This window comes from Oncorhynchus keta, chromosome 30, assembly GCF_023373465.1.
Source record: "Oncorhynchus keta strain PuntledgeMale-10-30-2019 chromosome 30, Oket_V2, whole genome shotgun sequence".
NCBI lineage: Eukaryota > Metazoa > Chordata > Actinopteri > Salmoniformes > Salmonidae > Oncorhynchus > Oncorhynchus keta.
The window spans coordinates 57,832,419-57,850,898 of NC_068450.1; the positions used below are offsets into that span (position 1 = coordinate 57,832,419).

An 18,480-nucleotide genomic window follows, 5' to 3' on the forward strand; every position below is an offset into this window, starting at 1 on the left:
CAGAATGTCATCAGGAGTCAGACTCTGATGGTGGAAAGATCTTCATATGGAGGCTCAGGCTGGTTCTCTGAGCTGAGCACTGGGCAGTGCAGTTTAACCCTACAGCTAGGCTCCTAAAAGGTTGAATATCGTCACACACACACACATCCTCCACCCCCACCCCCCACACACACTATCCAATCATCATAGAGGGGGAGCAAAACACAAACCTCCTGGGTGAACCTCAAGGTCCATTTCCCCCACATCCAATAATCCCTTATGCTGGGTCACAGATTAAGCACTTGTCCAGAAGATGAGATACAGTGGGCCCTGGCACTCTCTCCTTCCGCACACAGATAACACACACACACTACACACTACACACACTGAGGTTCGGATCCAATCTGTTCCAATTTAGGAGATATAACCGGTCAAGCCAATACTGTATATCCTCTCTGGAAATCTCCAGCAGAATCAGACATTGGGCTTTGGTCAAGTAGAGTGGCTATCAGCCCCAATCATAGAATCCTTGACCATAGTGTCATACCAAAAACAGCTGTTCTAGTTATTATATTTCTATGGTTAGTCTGTGGTTGGGAGGGACATTGGGGAATGAGGGGGATTTAATATCACTGTATATTCATCCTCTGAATCCATATGACTGCATCCTGTATACTGGCTGTGAATTACCCACTAAGGACTAACAAATGCGGTCTAGACAGGCCAAGAACTAACTCTCTCTCGTTTTAGTGTGGCCCTCTGACACACTCTGGTCAAGGCCACCCTGATCACTAGTCTTTGCTGGCTCATTCTATGTCCCACAATTCCTCTCGCTATTAAAGTCCAAAAAATGCACTGAACCAAAGATGTCAACCACATGGCTTCCCTTTAAAAAGAACTCAACAACGGAACACTGCCTTTAATTCCTCAGAGGAAATGACTACTTACTTTCTTATGACCACAAAATAATAATAATCTTAAAAACTATGACTATGAATTCAGGAGCGGGACCGGGACTCCTCTCCTTTCTCATTACTGTGGAATAGAGAGAAACTAGAGCCACAATGGGTCGTCTCTCTCCCAGTAATGAGGCCATTACGGCTCCATTATGCCCTCCGATGTAGAGTTAATGGGGAGAAAGGAACAGTCTGGCCTCCCTTTGATGTCCCTGGAAACAACACTGCAGTTATGTCCTCCAATTCTGTCCTACTCCCAAAGCACCTCCATTTTGGAAATCGGTTTACAAAACTTAACCAATTCCGTTAAAGGATATTTATGTATATCTGACTTGGCAAACTGGATCGGTCCGATCTTTCACAAGTCAACATGTGAGTCGATTCAAATATCGACTCAACATCAGAGAGATTATGTTAGGCCGAGGGGATGTTAATCGCTGTTGCTATGGTGATAGCTCAACATGACGACAGCCATAAACGAATTGAAATATATGAAACTAACGATGCTATCGGTTTCCAGGACACGTCCTCTGTGTTCTCTCCGACAGCCGAAGTCAATAAATTGCAAATCTTTGAAATCCTGAGCCTAATATGGATGGCTGTAAAGAGAGTCTATATATAGTCAACCCTGTGGGTGGATGTTCTGTCTAGGCCAGAGCTGCCCAACCCTCTTCCTGGAGATCTACCATCCTGTGGGTTTTCAGTCCAACCCTAATTTAACACACCTGATTCTACTAATTAGCTGCTCAACTAGACCTTAACTAGCTGAATCGGATACGCTAAATTAGGGTTGGACTGAAAACCAACAGGACAGTGGATCTCCAGGAAGAGGTTTGGGCAGCCCTGGTCTAGGCCATCAGCAGTTCAACTTATGACATGGTCTGTAGACGATCTCCCCAGAACTAGTGGATGGCCACCCAGACAGAGGCTTTAGAACAAACAGTCATGTTTTTGTTTACGCCTCAAGCTCTCTCGTTCTCCCTCCCTCTCAAGAAGCTATTTAAAGCCCCCGAAGACCTGCCTCCCCTCCACCACTTGCGGGACTCTCCATCCATTAATGAAAACAACAGGATTTTCTCAATGCACCAAGAACAACAAGCACACCACCCCTAGAGGCATTCTGCATGCACCTGCATCATCCCAAATGGCACCCTACTCCCTCATTAATGGTACTCTAAATGTAGTGAGCTACTGTATATAGGAAATAGGGTGCAATTTCAGACACGCCCATGTTATTGGACAAGTTCCCATGATTCTCATGACCCCTATTAGGTCACCCTACTGCAGCCTACCGTGTTTCCTCCAATGGGCGGCCCTTGTCTGACCCCTGAACCCTCTCTGAACCGTCGTCTGAGTCTGGTGTCCTACTAACCTGGGATAGCAGCAACCCGTCCAGTGATGGTGTGTGTCTACTGCTTATCGGGTGGGGATGCCGTTTCATCGACTGATCACAAACACCAGCAACCTAATTAACACACACACACACACACTATCTGGGAGTGGGCATTAGGAGCCTCCTGCTGACGCTTTAGTCTAATCCTGGCCATTTTAATTGCCTTTGCTCCCTGTAAAAGGGAAACGTTGGCTGGGAGAAAACCAGTGGATGTTCTGATTAAGTCAACCACAGCTGGGACGAGAGGACATGGAGGGCTGTGAGACAGCAGCGACTCCTAATTCTGCTCCCCTGGTTAGACGGGGCAGAGCGGACAGAGCCGGCCACACGGGACGTAATCTGGCAGGATGACCCACTTTCCTGCCAGGCCATTCTCTGCACGCTCTCGCCCCGCCCCTACGCTGGCGGTCGCTAAGGAGACGCCTAGCTCCCTCTCATCAGGGACTCTGAACGTGGATGCTGGAAAGAGTTCATCCTTAGTAACCAAACACACAAACATCAATGGAGTTGTAGGTTCTGGCGGCACCTTTCCCAATCCTGCTGACAACCTTGCCTGGTCATACTCACTCCCCACAGTTTTACTAGAGCACACACACACATACAGATCCACTCTCACACATGTACATCCATGCTAACTCTGATGGTCGCGTCTGACTTGGCTCTCAGACACTGCCTAAATGAAAACACCCGCAACTCTAGTTTCCTCACCTTAACTCTGGCTGAACTATACTGTGTGGTCGAACAATTTCCTGAGCCAGCATCCATCCCTAGACATATAGGGATGTGAGGGGAGTTACATATGTAGGGGAGTTACATAGGGAAGGGAGGGGAGTTACATAGGGAAGGGGGGGGGGAGTTACATAGGGAGGGGAGGGGGGTTACATAGGGAAGGGAGGGGGAGTTACAAAGGGAAGGGAGGGGGGAGTTACATAGGGAAGGGAGGGGAGTTACATAGGGAAAGGAGGGGGGAGTTACATAGGGAAGGGAGGGGGGAGTTACATAGGGAAGGGAGGGGGGAGTTACATAGGGAAGGGAGGGGGAGTTACATAGGGAAGGGAGGGGGGAGTTACATAGGGAAGGGAGGGGGGAGTTACATAGGGAGGGGAGTTACATAGGGAAAGGAGGGGGAGTTACATAGGGAAGGGAGGGGGGAGTCACATAGGGAAGGGAGGGGAGTCACATAGGGAAGGGGGGGGGGAGTCACATAGGGAAGGGAGGGGAGTCACATAGGGAAGGGGGAGGGGAGTCACATAGGGAAGGGGGAGGGGAGTCACATAGGGAAGGGAGGGGGGAGTTACATAGGGAAGGGAGGGGGGAGTTACATAGGGAAGGGAGGGGAGTAACATAGGGAAGGGGGAGGGGAGTCGCATAGGGAAGGGGGAGGGGGTCACATAGGGAAGGGGGAGGGGAGTCACATAGGGAAGGGGGAGGGGAGTCACACAGGGAAGGGAGGGGGGAGTTACATAGGGAAGGGAGGGGGAGTTACATAGGGAAGGGAGGGGAGTTACATAGGGAAGGGCGTTACATAGGGAAGGGAGGGGAGTTACATAGGGAAGGGAGGGAGTTACATAGGGAAGGGAGGGGGAGTTACATAGGGAAGGGAGTTACATAGGGAAGGGAGGGGGGAGTTACATAGGGAAGGGAGGGGAGTTACATAGGGAAGGGAGGGGGGAGTTCCATAGGGAAGGGAGGGGGGAGTTACATAGGGAAGGGAGTTACATAGGGAAGGGAGGGGGAGTTACATAGGGAAGGGAGGGGAGGGGAGTTACATAGGGAAGGGAGGGGAGTTACATAGGGAAGGGAGGGGAGTTACATAGGGAAGGGAGGGGAGTTACATAGGGAAGGGAGGGGAGTTACATATGGAAGGGAGGGGGAAGTTACATAGGGAGGGGAGTTACATAGGGAAGGGAGGGGAGTTACATAGGGAAGGGAGGGGAGTTTGAGGGTTCAAGAGACTCCAAGACAAAACACTGAGATCCCAGGAATGGAGACACATTGGGATAAAAGTGTCTGAATAACACAGGGGACAGGTCACAACTCTCCTCTCGAGAAGCAACCACTGTTTGATAAAAACAGATCATTAATGCATTTTGCTTTCCCGTCTATCTTGTGCAACATCTTCTAGTCAGAGAGCTCAAAAGCCAAAGAGCTGAGGATGGAAATCGAAGCGGGAATCTGGGGTCTCCCAATATCTCACCACCGTCTTTGCTGACATGCTTAACCCAGCCCTCCTACTCCCCCCCCCACACTGTTTTATCTGACTAGCCCCGTAATCCCTCTGGCCCTCTGGCCCAGATACTGCAGGCAGCGCAACATGATGTCACATCACACCCCTCCCACCCCCACCATTTCATATATTCCCCAGGAAGCCAGGGTCACATGACCAGGGCCTTTGCTTCAAAACAACCTGCCCCCCACCACCCAGGAAAATGTCGCACCTGCGCCTAGCCTGTCGCTCCAACGGAATCCTTTACAGTGATCACTCAGAGGCCAAAAATAAGTCATTTTGCAGGAGGTTAGTATCATCATCGTCATCGTTATGGTTCCCATGTAGATGCAAAGAAAGATTGACACGGCTACAAATAGGCATGCTCGGCCTGTATGTGTGTGCATGTATGTGTGTGTGTGTGTGTATGTGTGTGTGTGTGTGTGTGTGTGTGTGTGTGTGTGTGTGTGTGTGTGTGTGTATGTATGTATGTACGCGCACATGAGTGTCCCCAGATCACACGTAACAGGATTGAGACGGTGCTTTTAAGCTTCCAGCATACATAGCTGTTGCTATGGCAACAAGTTATCTCAACGATCCATCCATCCATCTTCCCATCTCAGAGACCAGAGAAACCAATGGTTGCATGAATGTCTCAGAAATGGCTCCTACCACGGGATTGGCTACAGTAGCCAGACAGCCAATGGCGGTCATGGAGATTTCTTTACAGTGAGAAGTGGTGTAAGAGAGGAAAAAGAGAGGAGTAAGACCTCCGCTCCGGTTCTCCATTTACCCAAATATCCTACGTTAGTTTACCAAGTGTGTGTGTGTGCACATGTTCATCAAGTGTGTGTTGAAGAGGCTCTTCGCTGTTCAACTCACAATAAACAAATGGCCATTTATTTTATTTAACAATTATTTTACCTGTTAAGTTGACTGAGAACACATTCTCATTTACACTAACAACCTGTGGAATAGTTTCTGGGGAGAAACTGGGGGATGAATGAGCCAATTGGAGCCATCTCTGTCTGTGAAGCGCTTCATGAAGCAGTAACGCAACTGCTTCCTAACCAACCAGAGGAGAGCAAAGAGAGAGGAGAGCAAAGAGAGAGGAGAGCAAAGAGAGAGGAGTGCAAAGAGAAAGGAGAGCAAAGAGAGAGGAGAGAGATGGCTTCTTATTGGAGAGGTTGGCTGACAACTAAGTGAGGTCCTCGTGGATAGTCAGTCAGTGTATAGCACGACGGTTCTCTTTTGATTAGTCAGTCAGTGTCATAAGTCAAACTCTTTGCTCACACTGCAAGCAGAAACAATTTCACTACGAGAATATTCCCAGTCTCTGTTGGGGCAGAGCGTAGTCTGCCATCAGACTCCCTGGATACACTCTCCCGGGTCGGCGGAGAATGTCCAGAGTAAAATGAATTATTCCAAGGCCACAGCTGGGACAGAACACTTGGATTCTTTCCCATCCATTTGGGCTACAACAGGGGCCAGGACACACTGTCACCTCATTCCCTTCATTTATTAGCGCAGACAGAAAAAGCTGACATAATATAAAACAGAATACAAAAAAAACGATGTATTATCTGTAGCCTACTACATTCTTTAGACCTATTAGTTTATTGGATTATAATTTTTTGTTGTTGCGTAAAATCAGCCAAATCACAGAAAATGCTCAGCACTCATGCATTAGACAGTAGACTCGATTAGGCAAAGTAACTATGAGAGCGCAGTTCAGATGATAGAATTTATACCTGCCACCATAAAGAAAATCACTTAATATCGCCTTAATCTTGTCAATTGATCGTGCGTGTAGGCTACGTCTATGTGCCCACTAAATCGAGCACTCTATCCTGCTGAAAACCATTGTTATGACGTTAAAAACGTACCCAAGCATGAAGTTAAACAAAAAAAATGCATGTATACTCAAGTTTTCCAGTTGAAGAAAGGGAAAGTATTTAGGTATTAATAATTGCACCTACCCATTGTTACTTTCGTAGAATTTCAGTGCTTGGCCGATGCGATGTGACAAAAAGTTATGCAAGTGGGGAACTGTTTCGTGCAGGGCGCGCGCTGGAGCACCAGTGCGCGAACGCTCTCCCCGAAATCAATGCACCCCATACCGCAGGGACGGGGGAAGGGTGAGTGACGTCGCTGCTGGGCCTTGGGCCCTTTTTAGTCAATAGAAAAGTGTACTAATGTCTGCAACAAAATTGCATTCAACATATTTTGATCTATATAATGACATGCTTGATGTAGTATTTTAATTTTGTATTTAACCTTTATATAACTAGGCAAGTCGGTTAAGAACAAATTCTTATTTACAATGAGGGCCTACCCAGCCAAACCTCGGCCAATTGTGCGCTGCCCTATGGGACTCCCAATCACTGCCGGATGTGATACAGCCTGGATAGTAATCCTTTTTTTTTTTTTTTAGGGGGGTTTGTCAATACTGTTACAGTGCCTTTCTTTTTGTCAAATTGAATAAACTTGAATGGGACAAGAGAAGTAACATCAGTGTTTATGGTAGGGGAGGAAATTATCTTTATAATATCACGTGACCTCTTGGCTTGGCCTCCATGGCCAGTGGGCTAAGAGTGAAATGCCAGGTGACGCAAGACCTCTGCAGCTCCTATACCCTACACAGAACGCCACTAACGGTTTACTGCACCATGACCCCAATGTAAATGTCAAGCGTGTGTAGATGTAACTCACTAGAGGTCTGGTTCCGTGTGCTGGCCTCTTTTCTAGCAGTTGGACCAGCTGATTACCTGTGACAGTAAGTTGCTTTAAAAATCAAAGCCAAAACCTTCACTACATCTATGCCGGAATCCACAGAGTGGCTGGATTCTCATATATAACAGACTCAGAACAAATTAAATCAAAGTACCAAAATTCTATTTACAGGGACATAAATGATCATTAGCCTCACAAACAGAATTTGACATTTCAAATCTGATAACGTATTTAGAGTTTCAATTCATCAAACATTCTTTATTAGAAACTATATCAACAATCTTATCTATTAAAAAAAAAATACAAACGATTTTGATATAAAACAGACATGTGGGAAGAAACCAACACATTGTTCTACCTGAGCCGCTGAGACAGATACAACCCATCTGAATGTTGAGAAAGAAGCAGACAAACATTGAGGCGGAGGCTATTACGCAGTATCTGGAGATGATGAAATCAAAACCATCTTTCTTCATTTATGGTTGAATGAAATAGGAAAGATATCCCCCCCAAAAAAAACTACCTTGACAGCAATAAGAGGATCATAGATTGAAAGCTACTTGGACATGAAACCTTGCTCGTTGACAGAACAGGTGGCCTGAAAAAAAGATTTCACTTTTGAGTCTAAACTCAATTTGCTGGGGGAGCTTAAACATTTATGCAAATTGTGTATACTCGTCCTCTTCTTGTGCCTGCATCTTATGAATTTGTCGTCATTTCATTGTGAAACCAGAAGAACAGAAATAACTGGCTAAGAATGACAGAAAAAAAATCCCCCCCCCCAAAGAAAAGTTTGGTTGACATAAGATTTTATGGTGAGAGGGGAATGTTTAGGCACTGTGATCAGGTTGCAGGGAGTACCTCTCCGTTTCAATCAGTTTCCTCCCTTCTGAACATGACCCAGTTTCTCAGCTCTATGTTTCAGGGGGTTGTCTCGTCTGGAACTGTGTTGGTGGGCTCCATTGGAAGAAGATGGATGTCCGTAGTGGAGCTACAGTTTTAGAGGGATGACGGGCCAGTATTTGGGCTGTTTCTTGTCACAGTTTCTGTCGAATGTGAGCTGCATGGCCGCCTCCATACCCTGGACCTTTGCCGCGTCTTCCCCGTACAGCTTCTTCATCTCAGCGCCTCGGCGCTCGCCCGGCCGCTCAGAGGGGGGCAGCGACCTGCCGTGCCAGGAAATTCTGTGCATGTCCTGGTCGGCCAACACGTAAGTATCCTGCTGCTCCGCCTCCAGCTGCTGCTGCTTCTCTGTGGGGAGGAACACAAGACACAAGGCATTTAAAGTCAGCCTCAGAATACTTCATAATTCATTACATGTAGTTGTAATGGTGAGTTAAGTTGTGTACTTATACAGCAATATGATCAAAAGACCATATGACCGTGGTGTTAAGGGGTTATTATGGAGTTATTAACACTCATTGTGGAATTTTTGGATGTAGAGACTGACACACACACACACTCACTGAGCTCCTCCTTGTGCCGCTCAGTCTGGGCAAAATACTGTCGCAGCTCCTCTGTGATCTCCATGTTGCTGACATCACATTCGATTTCGCTGTCCGAGCCACTTTCCCCACCCCCCTCCTCGTCATCTGCACTTCCCTCCAAATCCTCTTCCACATGGTCCTTAGCAGCGACCGTCTCCTCTGCTCTCCTCCCTCCACCCTCTCCCCCATGCCAGTCTGCGTAGCGTTGGGGGTACCCTGGCCCGTAGGCAGCCTCCCAGGCCTTTCTGTAGGCCTGCCTGTGTCTCTGGTGCCAGTTCATAGCCTGCTGGTAATGCTGCCAGTAGTGGCCATACACAGGGTGGGCAAACCAGGAGTAGATGCTACAATGGTCCTCCTGTCCAGGACAACAGAGGATGGATGAGATTGTCATCACCATGATTCATTGATAAAACCCAACCAACATACATTGTTTCATCAATGTTTAACGTGCAAAACTAACCAAAGAGTGCAGAACGAGGCTAACCAAAAAAGTATTGATTCTAGAAAGGCACCTTACCATGGTGCTTCTCCTTCAGCGTGGTTTAGATCGCAGCTACAGTCTAGTCTGTAAAGGGAAATGTATTGTTGTCATAAAACACTTGCTCTGGATAAGAGCGTCTGCTAAATGACTTAAATGTACATTTCAAAACTTGTACTAGCTAACGTTAGCTGGCTAGCATAGGCGCTCCAGGGGAGCCATAGCGAGCAAATTATCAGCAACTAGCAATGACATCATCAAAACAAAGATGGAGGCAGCTGGCGGTTAGACACACACCAGAAATAAAATAGATATGTCCTCAAACGTCAATAGCTATAACATTATTATAGACGGTAACTCATTGTGAATAAATGCACGATACATAACGTATATAGCTGGTTACCTTCATTTAGTGCAGTACACTCAAACGCTGACAAACGCATACGGCAACCAAGAACAGGGAGAAAAAAATATCCCAGAAGCCTTTGAAAAAAAAGAGGCTATTTAGTTCACGACTACATGGTGCCACCTAGTGGATAGTAGTTCAAACTAATACATTGAGAGCAAGTCGGTTATTTAATCAGATGTGTAGCGCAAGGGCAAAAACCAAAACTTGCAGCCATGGGGGGCCCCAGGACCAGGTTTGGTAAAACTCTGGTCTAGAGAACTTCATCTGTCAATTGGCAGTGGCACACACACACACAGGTGCCGAAGATTTTATATGCAATTTGTGCGTCTTACATGTGCTCTGCTACAGCTGTAGTCCAAATTAAATTGTTTGTTTTTGTTGTCATTAGAATGTTTGAGTGTTCAGTGTTGACTACGAAATATGTTGTAAACTATCCAACCTCATACTGTACAATCATTGCATCCATGTTGCCTTTACCAATCAAATCAATGTCGAAATGACATTGCGGCTTTTTGGAGTGTCAGTTCGTCCGTAACAGCTGAAGTGTTGAAACATGATGGTCTACTTCCTCCCAGACAGCGCGTCAGGCACACATCCGAACCAACTGGTTTTGGTTTGTCTTTTGAGCATGACGGACGCAAGATCGGCTTTATCAGAGCAGGTAAGCCTAATAATAACAGTAAAAGTTGACATGCTAGTTGTAACATTTGAAGAATTGGCGATATTTTGAAATATTTCCTCTCAAACAGGACATTCAAAAGAAAATAGAGGAAACAAGAAAACGATTCCGTATCGAATATGCACAAGGTGAGCGCTCTGGTTTCTACTTGTTGTCCTGGAACAGCTGTTTGTGGATAGAGTACAGTCGTGGCCAAAAGTTTTGAGAATGACACAAATATAAGTTTTCACAAAGTCTGCTGCCTCAGTGTCTTTAGATATTTTTGTCAGATGTATAATTACAAGCATTTTATAAGTGTCAAAGGCTTTTATTGACAATTACATGAAGTTGATGCAAAGAGTCAACATTTGCATTGTTGACCCTTCTTTTTCAAGATCTCTGCGATCTGCCCTGGCATGCTGTCAATTAACTTCTGGGCCACATCCTGACGGATGGCAGCCCATTCTTGCATAATCAATGCTTGGAGTTTGCCAGAATTTGTGGGTTTTTGTTTGTCCACCCGCCTCGAGGATTGACCACAAGTTCTCAATGGGATTAAGATCTGGGGAGTTTCCTGGCCATGGACCCAAAATATCGATGTTTGTTCCCCGAGCCACTTAGTTATCACTTTTGCCTTATGGCAAGGTGCTCCATCAAGCTGGAAAAGGCATTGTTTGTCGCCAAACTGTTCCTGGATGTTTCTCTCTGAGGATTTGTTGGTACCATTCTTTATTCATGGCTGTGTTCTTAGGCAAAATTGTGAGTGAGCCCACTCCCTTGGCTGAGAGGCAACCCCACACATGAACGGTCTCAGGATGCTTTACTGTTGGCATGACACAGGACTGATGTCTTCTCCGGACAAGCTTTTTTCCGGATGCCCCAAACAATCGGAAAGGGGATTCATCAGAGAAAATTACTTTACCCCAGTCCTCAGCAGTCCAATCCCTGTACCTTTTGCAGAATATCAATCTGTCCCTGATGTTTTTCCTGGAGAGAAGTGTCTTCTTTGCTGCCCTTCTTGACACCAGGACATCCTCAAAGTCTTCGCCTCACTGTGCGTGCAGATGCACTCACACCTGCCTGCTGCCATTCCTGAGCAAGCTCTGTACTGGTAGTACCCCGATCCTGCAGCTGAATCAACTTAAGGAGACGGTCCTGGCACTTGCTGGACTTTCTTGGGCGCCCTGAAACCTTCTTCACAGTAATGGAACTGCTCTCTTTGAAGTTCTTGATGATCCGATAAATGGTTGATCTAGGTTTAATCTTTCTGGCAGCAATATCCTTGCCTGTGAAGCCCTTTTTGTGCAAAGCAATGATGGCGGCACGTGTTTCCTTGCAGGTAACCATAAATAACAGAGGAAGAACAATGATTCTGAGCACCACCCTCCTTTTGAAGCTTCCAGTCTGTTATTCAAACTCAATCAGCATGACAGAGGGATCTCCAGCCTTGTCCTCGTCAACACTCGCACCTGTGGTGACGAGAGAATCACTGACCTGATGTCAGCTGATTCTTTTGTGGCAGGGCTGAAATGCAGTGGAAATGTTTTTTGGGGATTCAGTTAATTTGCATGGCAAAGAGGGACTTTGCAATTAATTTCAATTCATCTGATCACTCTTCATAACATTCTGGAGTATATGCAAATTGCCATCATACAAACTGAGGCAGCAGACTTTGTAACACATACATTTTCATTCTCAAAATGTCAACCTAGGTGTGTGTGTGTGTTCAGTATATGCCACTGTTTTGATGCTGCATAGTTGTCCATACCAATCATAAGTCAAGTATTTTAACCTGAAACTATCACACATGTTTTAAGCCCGAAGCAGTGCACTGCAGCTCAACTGGATTCAATGTACCACACAAACGCACAGAGCAATAGTACTGAGCGACATCCATTTTCCCACAGACTCATCAGACAAGTATGACTCCAGGGATGTGGACAGGTTATGGAAGGATGACGTTTTGGTTGATGGTTATCTGGAGTGGCGCCACTTTGAGGTGGAGGACACCTTGAAGATGATCGATGAGAGTCTTCAGTGGAGAAAAGAATTCAAACTGAATGGTGGATTGACCTTTGCCTTTACATGGACTTGATGTCAATCTCTGGCCTTGTCCCATACTGTATAGCTGTATTAATGAACATATAGCTCCAGCAAAGAACAGTAGAATAGCTGGCTAGAACACATACCAGATTATTGTGCATTCTGCAAATTGCTGACATACTTCCACTAGTTGAACATGATGGTTGGTGTTGATAAGATGTTTTCCGCTTTGAAATTTCGTTATGTAATGAATAGTGCTATATAAGTATAATATATAAGAATAATGTATTATTATTATAGACTCCATTGATAGTCCGGTGTGATTCATTTTATTTTTTTATATCCCTTTCTCTTCCAGACATTAACGAAAGCTCTGTTCAAAAGTCTCTATTTGAGTCTGGCATGCATTATCTCCATGGCTATGATAAAGAGGGCAACAAACTGTGTAGGTTTTTTATTCGATTTTTTTCAACATATGTGCTCACTGCCAATCAAGAAGGTTCTGTTGTGAAAATGTTGTTTCTGAAATACCTCATTTATGGCCACCAACATTTTATCTCTTGTAAAAGCCTCGTCCTTTCTTTGGGGTGCTGTGATAATTTTTCTATGCATCTCACTATTCAGATTGTAGTTTCCTGATTTAGGATTGAGATTGGAATCTTGCATTTTTGTATGGGCGATTACAGTTTGTCTTTTTGAGCTATTTGGGTCTCTGCCTTGAAGGCGTCTGAGGATTACCCATATGCTGTCTGCCCAGTCTGGTTCAGGGTTAAGCTGCACGTGAAGGATGTGAAGATGTTGACGGAGAAGAAAAGGTACGTGGCCTTCTGGTTGGAGAGCTACGCCCGGCGGGAACCAGGGATTCCCCTCACCGTGATCTTTGACATGTCTGAAGCGGGTCTAAGCTGCATTGTAAGATGTCTGCTCTCTCATTCCCCTCTAGCTGATTTGTGTTGTGGAGCTTGGTGTCAATGTCCAAACATTTTGTGTTAACAAGTCACTGAGTGGATCTTTACAAACTAATGCTTGTCTTTGGGTGATTTTAAACTACCTTTGTGAAGACCCACTAAGGTAAACCTGAACTATCCTCACCTATTCTACACTCATGCATGTTCTGCTATTACCTTTCCATATTATGTACAGTGCACTGCGCATGACAAGCACAAACATGTAGTAGATGGCAAGCTCTGAAATACTAGATGCTGACTATTAATTGTATTCTAACATTTTTCTCTCTGAAGTGGTTTCTTAGGAGTGTAAGATGGTATAAACAGAAGCAGTGTCTGGAATACATTGAGACAAAGTATTCTCTGTTGCCCAGCCTGGGTCATGCCTTAGCTTGGGGCTCAAAATATGGCAGGAGACATGCAGTACAGCTGTGTGCTTTCAAAACAAGTTTCTCCTCACATGCCAGGGTGAAAGATATATTGGTTTATTTGTTGAAAATATTTATTTGAATGATAGGAATTCTCTCTTCTCTTTTCTCTTGTAGGACATGGATTTGATCAAATATATAATCAATTGCTTCCAAGTGTATTACCCTAGATTGCTTTGTAAGTATCCATTTCTTCTGGTGTGCTTCCAACACAGGAGGCTGCTGAGGGGAGGACGGCTCATACTAATGGCTGGAATGGAGTAAATGGAATGGTACCAAACACATGGAAGCCATGGGTTCGATACCATTCCATCAATTCCCTTCCAGCCATTACTATGAGCTTGTCCTCCCCAATTAAGCTGCCACCAGCCGCCTATGGCTTCCACCTGGTGCATTTGGTCCCATAGCGTTAAAGGACTCAGTGGACCCAATTGCATGCCTTTATTGCCTACAGAGAATGTCAAATGAATCATGTTATGATTTATGAGTCCTATTTCATTTCAGCCAAAATGCTCATGTACGAGATGCCATGGATCATGAGTGGTGAGTCACTTAAAGAAGAAATTGCTATGCTTCCACTCAATGTCACTGTTGCAGTCAATACTACTAACTACACTCCCCCATCTTCTGTATATAGCGGCATGGAAGATGGTGAAGAACATGCTCAGTCAAGACGCCATCGACAAGCTGAAGTTTGTGTCCAAGAGTGACATCCAGAACTATGTTGATAGGGAGAACCTCCCGTCCTACATGGGAGGAACTGTGTGTAACTTACCGCTCTATGGCCACAATGACCCCCATGCATCCAAATATCTACTGAGCACATAAGCACATGCAGATGTTAAAACATCTGTGTATGCTCATTGGCTAACATGACAACATGCATGCACGTTGCTTTCGGTACAGTGCATATGATGCACAAGGCAGACACATGACCGACATATACAAGAGTAATACATCCACGTTCTCATTTAAAGCTGCTGTGTCTTTGCACACACACATACTCGCATACATACAAACAACGCCATTTGTTGGTATCATGCTTACAGTACATAAACCAATACTCTTTTGTATACACACACACACCTTTCCAGAATTCATCACCAGTACGTTATACTACAAGGATAAATAATTGATGTAATACAAATGCATTGCATTTACTATGGAGTTCTTCTCTCATTTTCTCCCAGGACCCATTCAAATTCAGTTACCCACCGTTGCCTGATGACGTCTTCCAGAACCCCATATCAGAGACTGGACAAGAGGATGACACTAAGTCAAAGGACAATGACCTGGAGGCCAAGGACACCCTGGAGCCGAGCTCTCCTACACTCAGAACCAGAAATGTTGTCCTTCTTCATTTCCCTTACGACACCCCTTGGTTTTAATACTGAACTTTGTTACACTCTCGAATCTCATAAGTGCATTGAATGATATCAACAACAGTAACAATTAGTGTCCTTGATTTCTCTGTCTTTTTCTGAGGCAGGTATACTTGGCCCACGATGGGGACAATGATGGCTCCATCAGATGGAAAGGATCCCGTAGGCCAACCGTCACTTTCAAAGGCACCTTACTCTATATCAGGTTAGCTTTGGATTCTGTGTATTTGCCCTCATACATACAGTATAGTTTAAGCACTTCCAAAACGTATTGAGTCACATAGTTTCCAACCACAGACCTCACACTACCTTTTAAGATTATGAGGCAACTGTTTACACTAAGTGCTGCTAGACGGAGATGATATGTGGCTCCCACACTCTCTCTTTCCAGTCCTGATGATGAGTTGTGCTTTGGCCACAGAGAGGGTGAGAAGAGATGTCCGATCATGATTAATAATGTCACCAAAAACCAAGTGGCCTTCAAGGTCAGTTCTCATGTTGCTCTTTTTAAGTGTGTGATTGCATCATTACAATGTACTTGTATGAGAGCAGCCTTGTTTGTGTTTTGCCGCAGGTGCGGACCACAGCTCCAGAGAAGTACAGGGTGAAGCCCAGTAATAGCAGCTGTGGGGCGGGCAAGAGTATGGAAATCAATGTGTCCCTGCATGGAGGTACTACATAGCGTAGCCCTAATTCTTCCATCTCCTCTGTCTCTATGTAATATAAACCCATCATTCAGGTTTTGAGGTCAAGGACTAGCCCATGTGGAATTGTTGCTGTCCTCTAATTGTTTGTGGTCGAATTCCCTCCTCTCTGATTGGCTCTCAGGGTCCCTGTGCTCTCCTCAGGACCGCTTCTTAATCATGGCTGCTGAGATGGAGCCATGTAGCGGTGGGGGGAGCACAGACCTCGCCCAGTTCTGGAAGGGTGTCCCAAAGGCTAATATAATGGAGCACAGGTAGCACCATCTATTACACGCACAGAACACAACTCAAACCAGTTTTATGAGTATTGGTTTGTTGACTGTCACCAAAGGCAACTAGGCCTCGAGGACGCATGTGTAAGGACTGTTCACCAATGGTCTTCTATTTTCTTTACCTTCAGGCTGCGGTGTCGAATGCTAGAGGGCATCAAGTCGGCACTCAGCCCTGTGACTGACAGGTCTCACAAAATGGAGACCAATAGCTACCAAGACATGCACACCACGGTGAGTTGTGACCTCGGGCGACTGACACACACACACACACACTTATTATGCAAATGTCTCAATAGGACAATTACAAATGTACTATTATCTTTGCATGCTTAAATGTTCAATCTATCAAGTCCATCTGAAGTCAGTTCAGTTTGTGGTCTGAAAAAGGTCCGATACTTCACCTGGGTCGTGTTCCATATGGAAGTGTGTTTAAATGTTTTGCAACTGAAGACAAAAATGGGCATTACTTACGGGACAAGGGCAGGTAGTCCTACTATGTTTCGGTCTGTTTTCTTCCATTTGGTGCCTAATGAATATGCCCCGGATGCCGTTGGTGCCCTCTGATCCTCCCCCAGCTCCTTCAGTTGATGGCCAGCAGCTCCAGGCTAGAACAGAAGATGGACCACTGCCTGTGGTGGCAGAAGCTCTTGACTGTACTGGTGACTGCACTGACGGCCTTGGGCTTCTCTGCCCTCTACATACAGTACACTGGGGAGTGGCCATTTTGAAACTTTCCCATGGTGGAGGAAGAAGACAGAAGGACCAGTCACAGTGGAGTCAGGATGAAAGTCGATTTCTGATTGGAGCATAAATACGAGGAACTGCTCGCAATCCACTCTATGACCTTTGGACACTGAATATAATTATATTTCCACACTATCAGGTTGGAATAATACTGTGAAATTATGAAAGTAATTATAATGCACTTTTAGTGTAAGACCTGTTTGAGTGGGTGATGACTCGAGGGGATCTAGCTTTCATCAAGTTAACGTCAGACTTGACTTTTCGTAGCAGGTTAGGAGAATTAGGTTAAGGTTGGCAACTTTTTACATTAATTTGACAAAAGCTGGAGCCTTTCTCGCCATGACTGTTTTGATGGTATGGAGTTTTGGCCTGCCTGGTGACCTCAACAGGCGGTAAATTATTTAATAGACCAATAAGAAAGAGGGTTGCAAACCTCTCTGCCAAACCTCTCTGCCAATAACAGCTAGTTTTCAGTTTTCCCATACTCACTCAGCAAAATTATTGCTTGAGAAATTTCACTTTGCTAAAAAGCTATTTTTGTTTCTTTTCTGGACATGTTTTCAATTAAAATCACAGTAAGGTACTTAATTTTTACCCACAAAATAATTTGATATTGAGATAAAAACAGCTGCATTGGACCTTTTTAACCTATTTTCTGAATGATGTCTAACTATAACTATTTACTATGGGTTTATATGAATGGAAGACCACAAATAGAGTTTTATAGCCAACGTGTCTTGGTGTTTATACAGTGTAATTTACATTAGTTGTTACGTTGTAAAAGTCCTGTAGCATTTTCCCTTGATTCCTCTGCAGAAGCAGCCAAATACCAACATACACTCTGATATAAACACATTTATTGATTTGATTAAAAGATAATGACACTCACTCACCTCCCTCCCTTTGACACCAATGCAAAAATAATTGTGCTCTGAAGCACATTCTGAGATATTTACGGAAGTAATCAACGGTTGGTGTTTTAAAAACACCTGTCTGTCACTATGCACTCCACATCCAACTCCCTAACAAGGAATTGGGAGCGATACATTCATACATTTTTCTGAACGAAATAGGCAACGTTGTTTTTAATTGGTCTACTCTACTGCATAGTGTGTGGTTGGCTTCTTTTGGCAGAGGAGCCCCGCTTTGAGCAGATGGCGCTGGGGTGACCTTTCCCCTCCGCTGATGTGACAGGCGTTCTGGAGGGAGGTGTAGATGGAGAGAGAAACAAACGTTCTCCTCCCAACACCTCCACTGATTAGCTGGGGACATGGCGGCTAGGTGATACACCTCAGGCAGAGATAGACAATTTAATGGCTGACACGCATTCCGTGTCGACAGATGTGATCACTAGGTGTTTTTTTTTCTCTCTCCCTGGTAGTTTTCTTGTGTAATTATCTTGACTGTTATTACACTAATTGAGTGTGATTCACTATTTGACTCCCTCTGATGCTGAGGTACGGCCTTCCAAGAATAGATGTAGAGATGTACAGCAACTGGCACATTAGATAAAGTATGTGTGATTGTTAAGTGGTGATCATATTGCCCCCATCTTCTTTGTCATTGGTGACAATGGTTCTGTAGCCTAAACCAATTTATGACATCTATTGTACACTTTGGTAATATCTGTAATCTCAGCTTTTGGTCGGGCTTGACTTGAT

General features: G+C 44.9%; 3 protein-coding genes across 4 annotated transcripts in view; 1 reads left to right on the forward strand and 2 right to left on the reverse strand.

Moving 5' to 3' along the window:
* Window positions 1-6,682, reverse strand: part of LOC118363810 (neuronal membrane glycoprotein M6-b-like) — a 35,955-nt gene extending 29,273 nt beyond the window's left edge. The window contains exon 1 of the mRNA XM_052488643.1: window positions 6,514-6,682. Within this exon, the coding sequence (XP_052344603.1) occupies window positions 6,514-6,517 (4 nt within the window). The 5' untranslated portion in view covers window positions 6,518-6,682. The remainder of the gene's footprint in view (window positions 1-6,513) is intronic.
* A 730-nt stretch (window positions 6,683-7,412) lies between these two features.
* On the reverse strand, window positions 7,413-10,262 carry LOC118363809 (gem-associated protein 8-like). Of its 2 annotated transcripts, XM_035745048.2 has the most exons (5): window positions 10,119-10,262; window positions 9,636-9,715; window positions 9,272-9,319; window positions 8,734-9,109; window positions 7,413-8,518 (listed from the first exon to the last, which is right to left on the reverse strand). In XM_035745048.2, the coding sequence occupies exons 3-5, from the start codon at window positions 9,272-9,274 to the stop codon at window positions 8,259-8,261; spliced, it is 639 nt and encodes a 212-aa protein (XP_035600941.1). In that variant the 5' UTR covers window positions 9,275-9,319; window positions 9,636-9,715; window positions 10,119-10,262; the 3' UTR covers window positions 7,413-8,258. The 2 variants fall into 2 exon arrangements, with proteins under 2 accessions (XP_035600941.1, XP_035600942.1); XM_035745049.2 differs by lacking the exon at window positions 9,636-9,715 and having other exon boundaries at window positions 10,119-10,256.
* Window positions 10,195-18,356, forward strand: LOC118363807 (motile sperm domain-containing protein 2-like). Its single transcript, XM_035745046.2, has 15 exons — window positions 10,195-10,302; window positions 10,391-10,448; window positions 12,207-12,362; window positions 12,701-12,787; window positions 13,100-13,254; window positions 13,835-13,895; window positions 14,222-14,260; window positions 14,355-14,479; window positions 14,908-15,063; window positions 15,207-15,304; window positions 15,491-15,584; window positions 15,674-15,770; window positions 15,928-16,057; window positions 16,204-16,306; window positions 16,651-18,356. The coding sequence occupies exons 1-15, from the start codon at window positions 10,195-10,197 to the stop codon at window positions 16,801-16,803; spliced, it is 1,620 nt and encodes a 539-aa protein (XP_035600939.1). The 3' UTR covers window positions 16,804-18,356.
* The last annotated feature ends 124 nt before the right edge of the window (window positions 18,357-18,480 follow it).

Bases quoted from the DNA above. Each gene is read 5' to 3' on its own strand.
- LOC118363809 (XM_035745048.2), bottom strand. The intron at 8,519-8,733 runs GTGAGTGTGTGT...TCCTCCCCACAG, and splicing joins GCGGCACAAGGAGGAGCTCA to AGAAGCAGCAGCAGCTGGAG.
- LOC118363807 (XM_035745046.2), top strand. From the start codon at position 10,195: ATGATGGTCTACTTCCTCCCAGACAGCGCGTCAGGCACACATCCGAAC. The intron at 13,255-13,834 runs GTAAGATGTCTG...TTTCTCTTGTAG, and splicing joins AAGCGGGTCTAAGCTGCATT to GACATGGATTTGATCAAATA. The intron at 15,771-15,927 runs GTACTACATAGC...ATTGGCTCTCAG, and splicing joins CAATGTGTCCCTGCATGGAG to GGTCCCTGTGCTCTCCTCAG.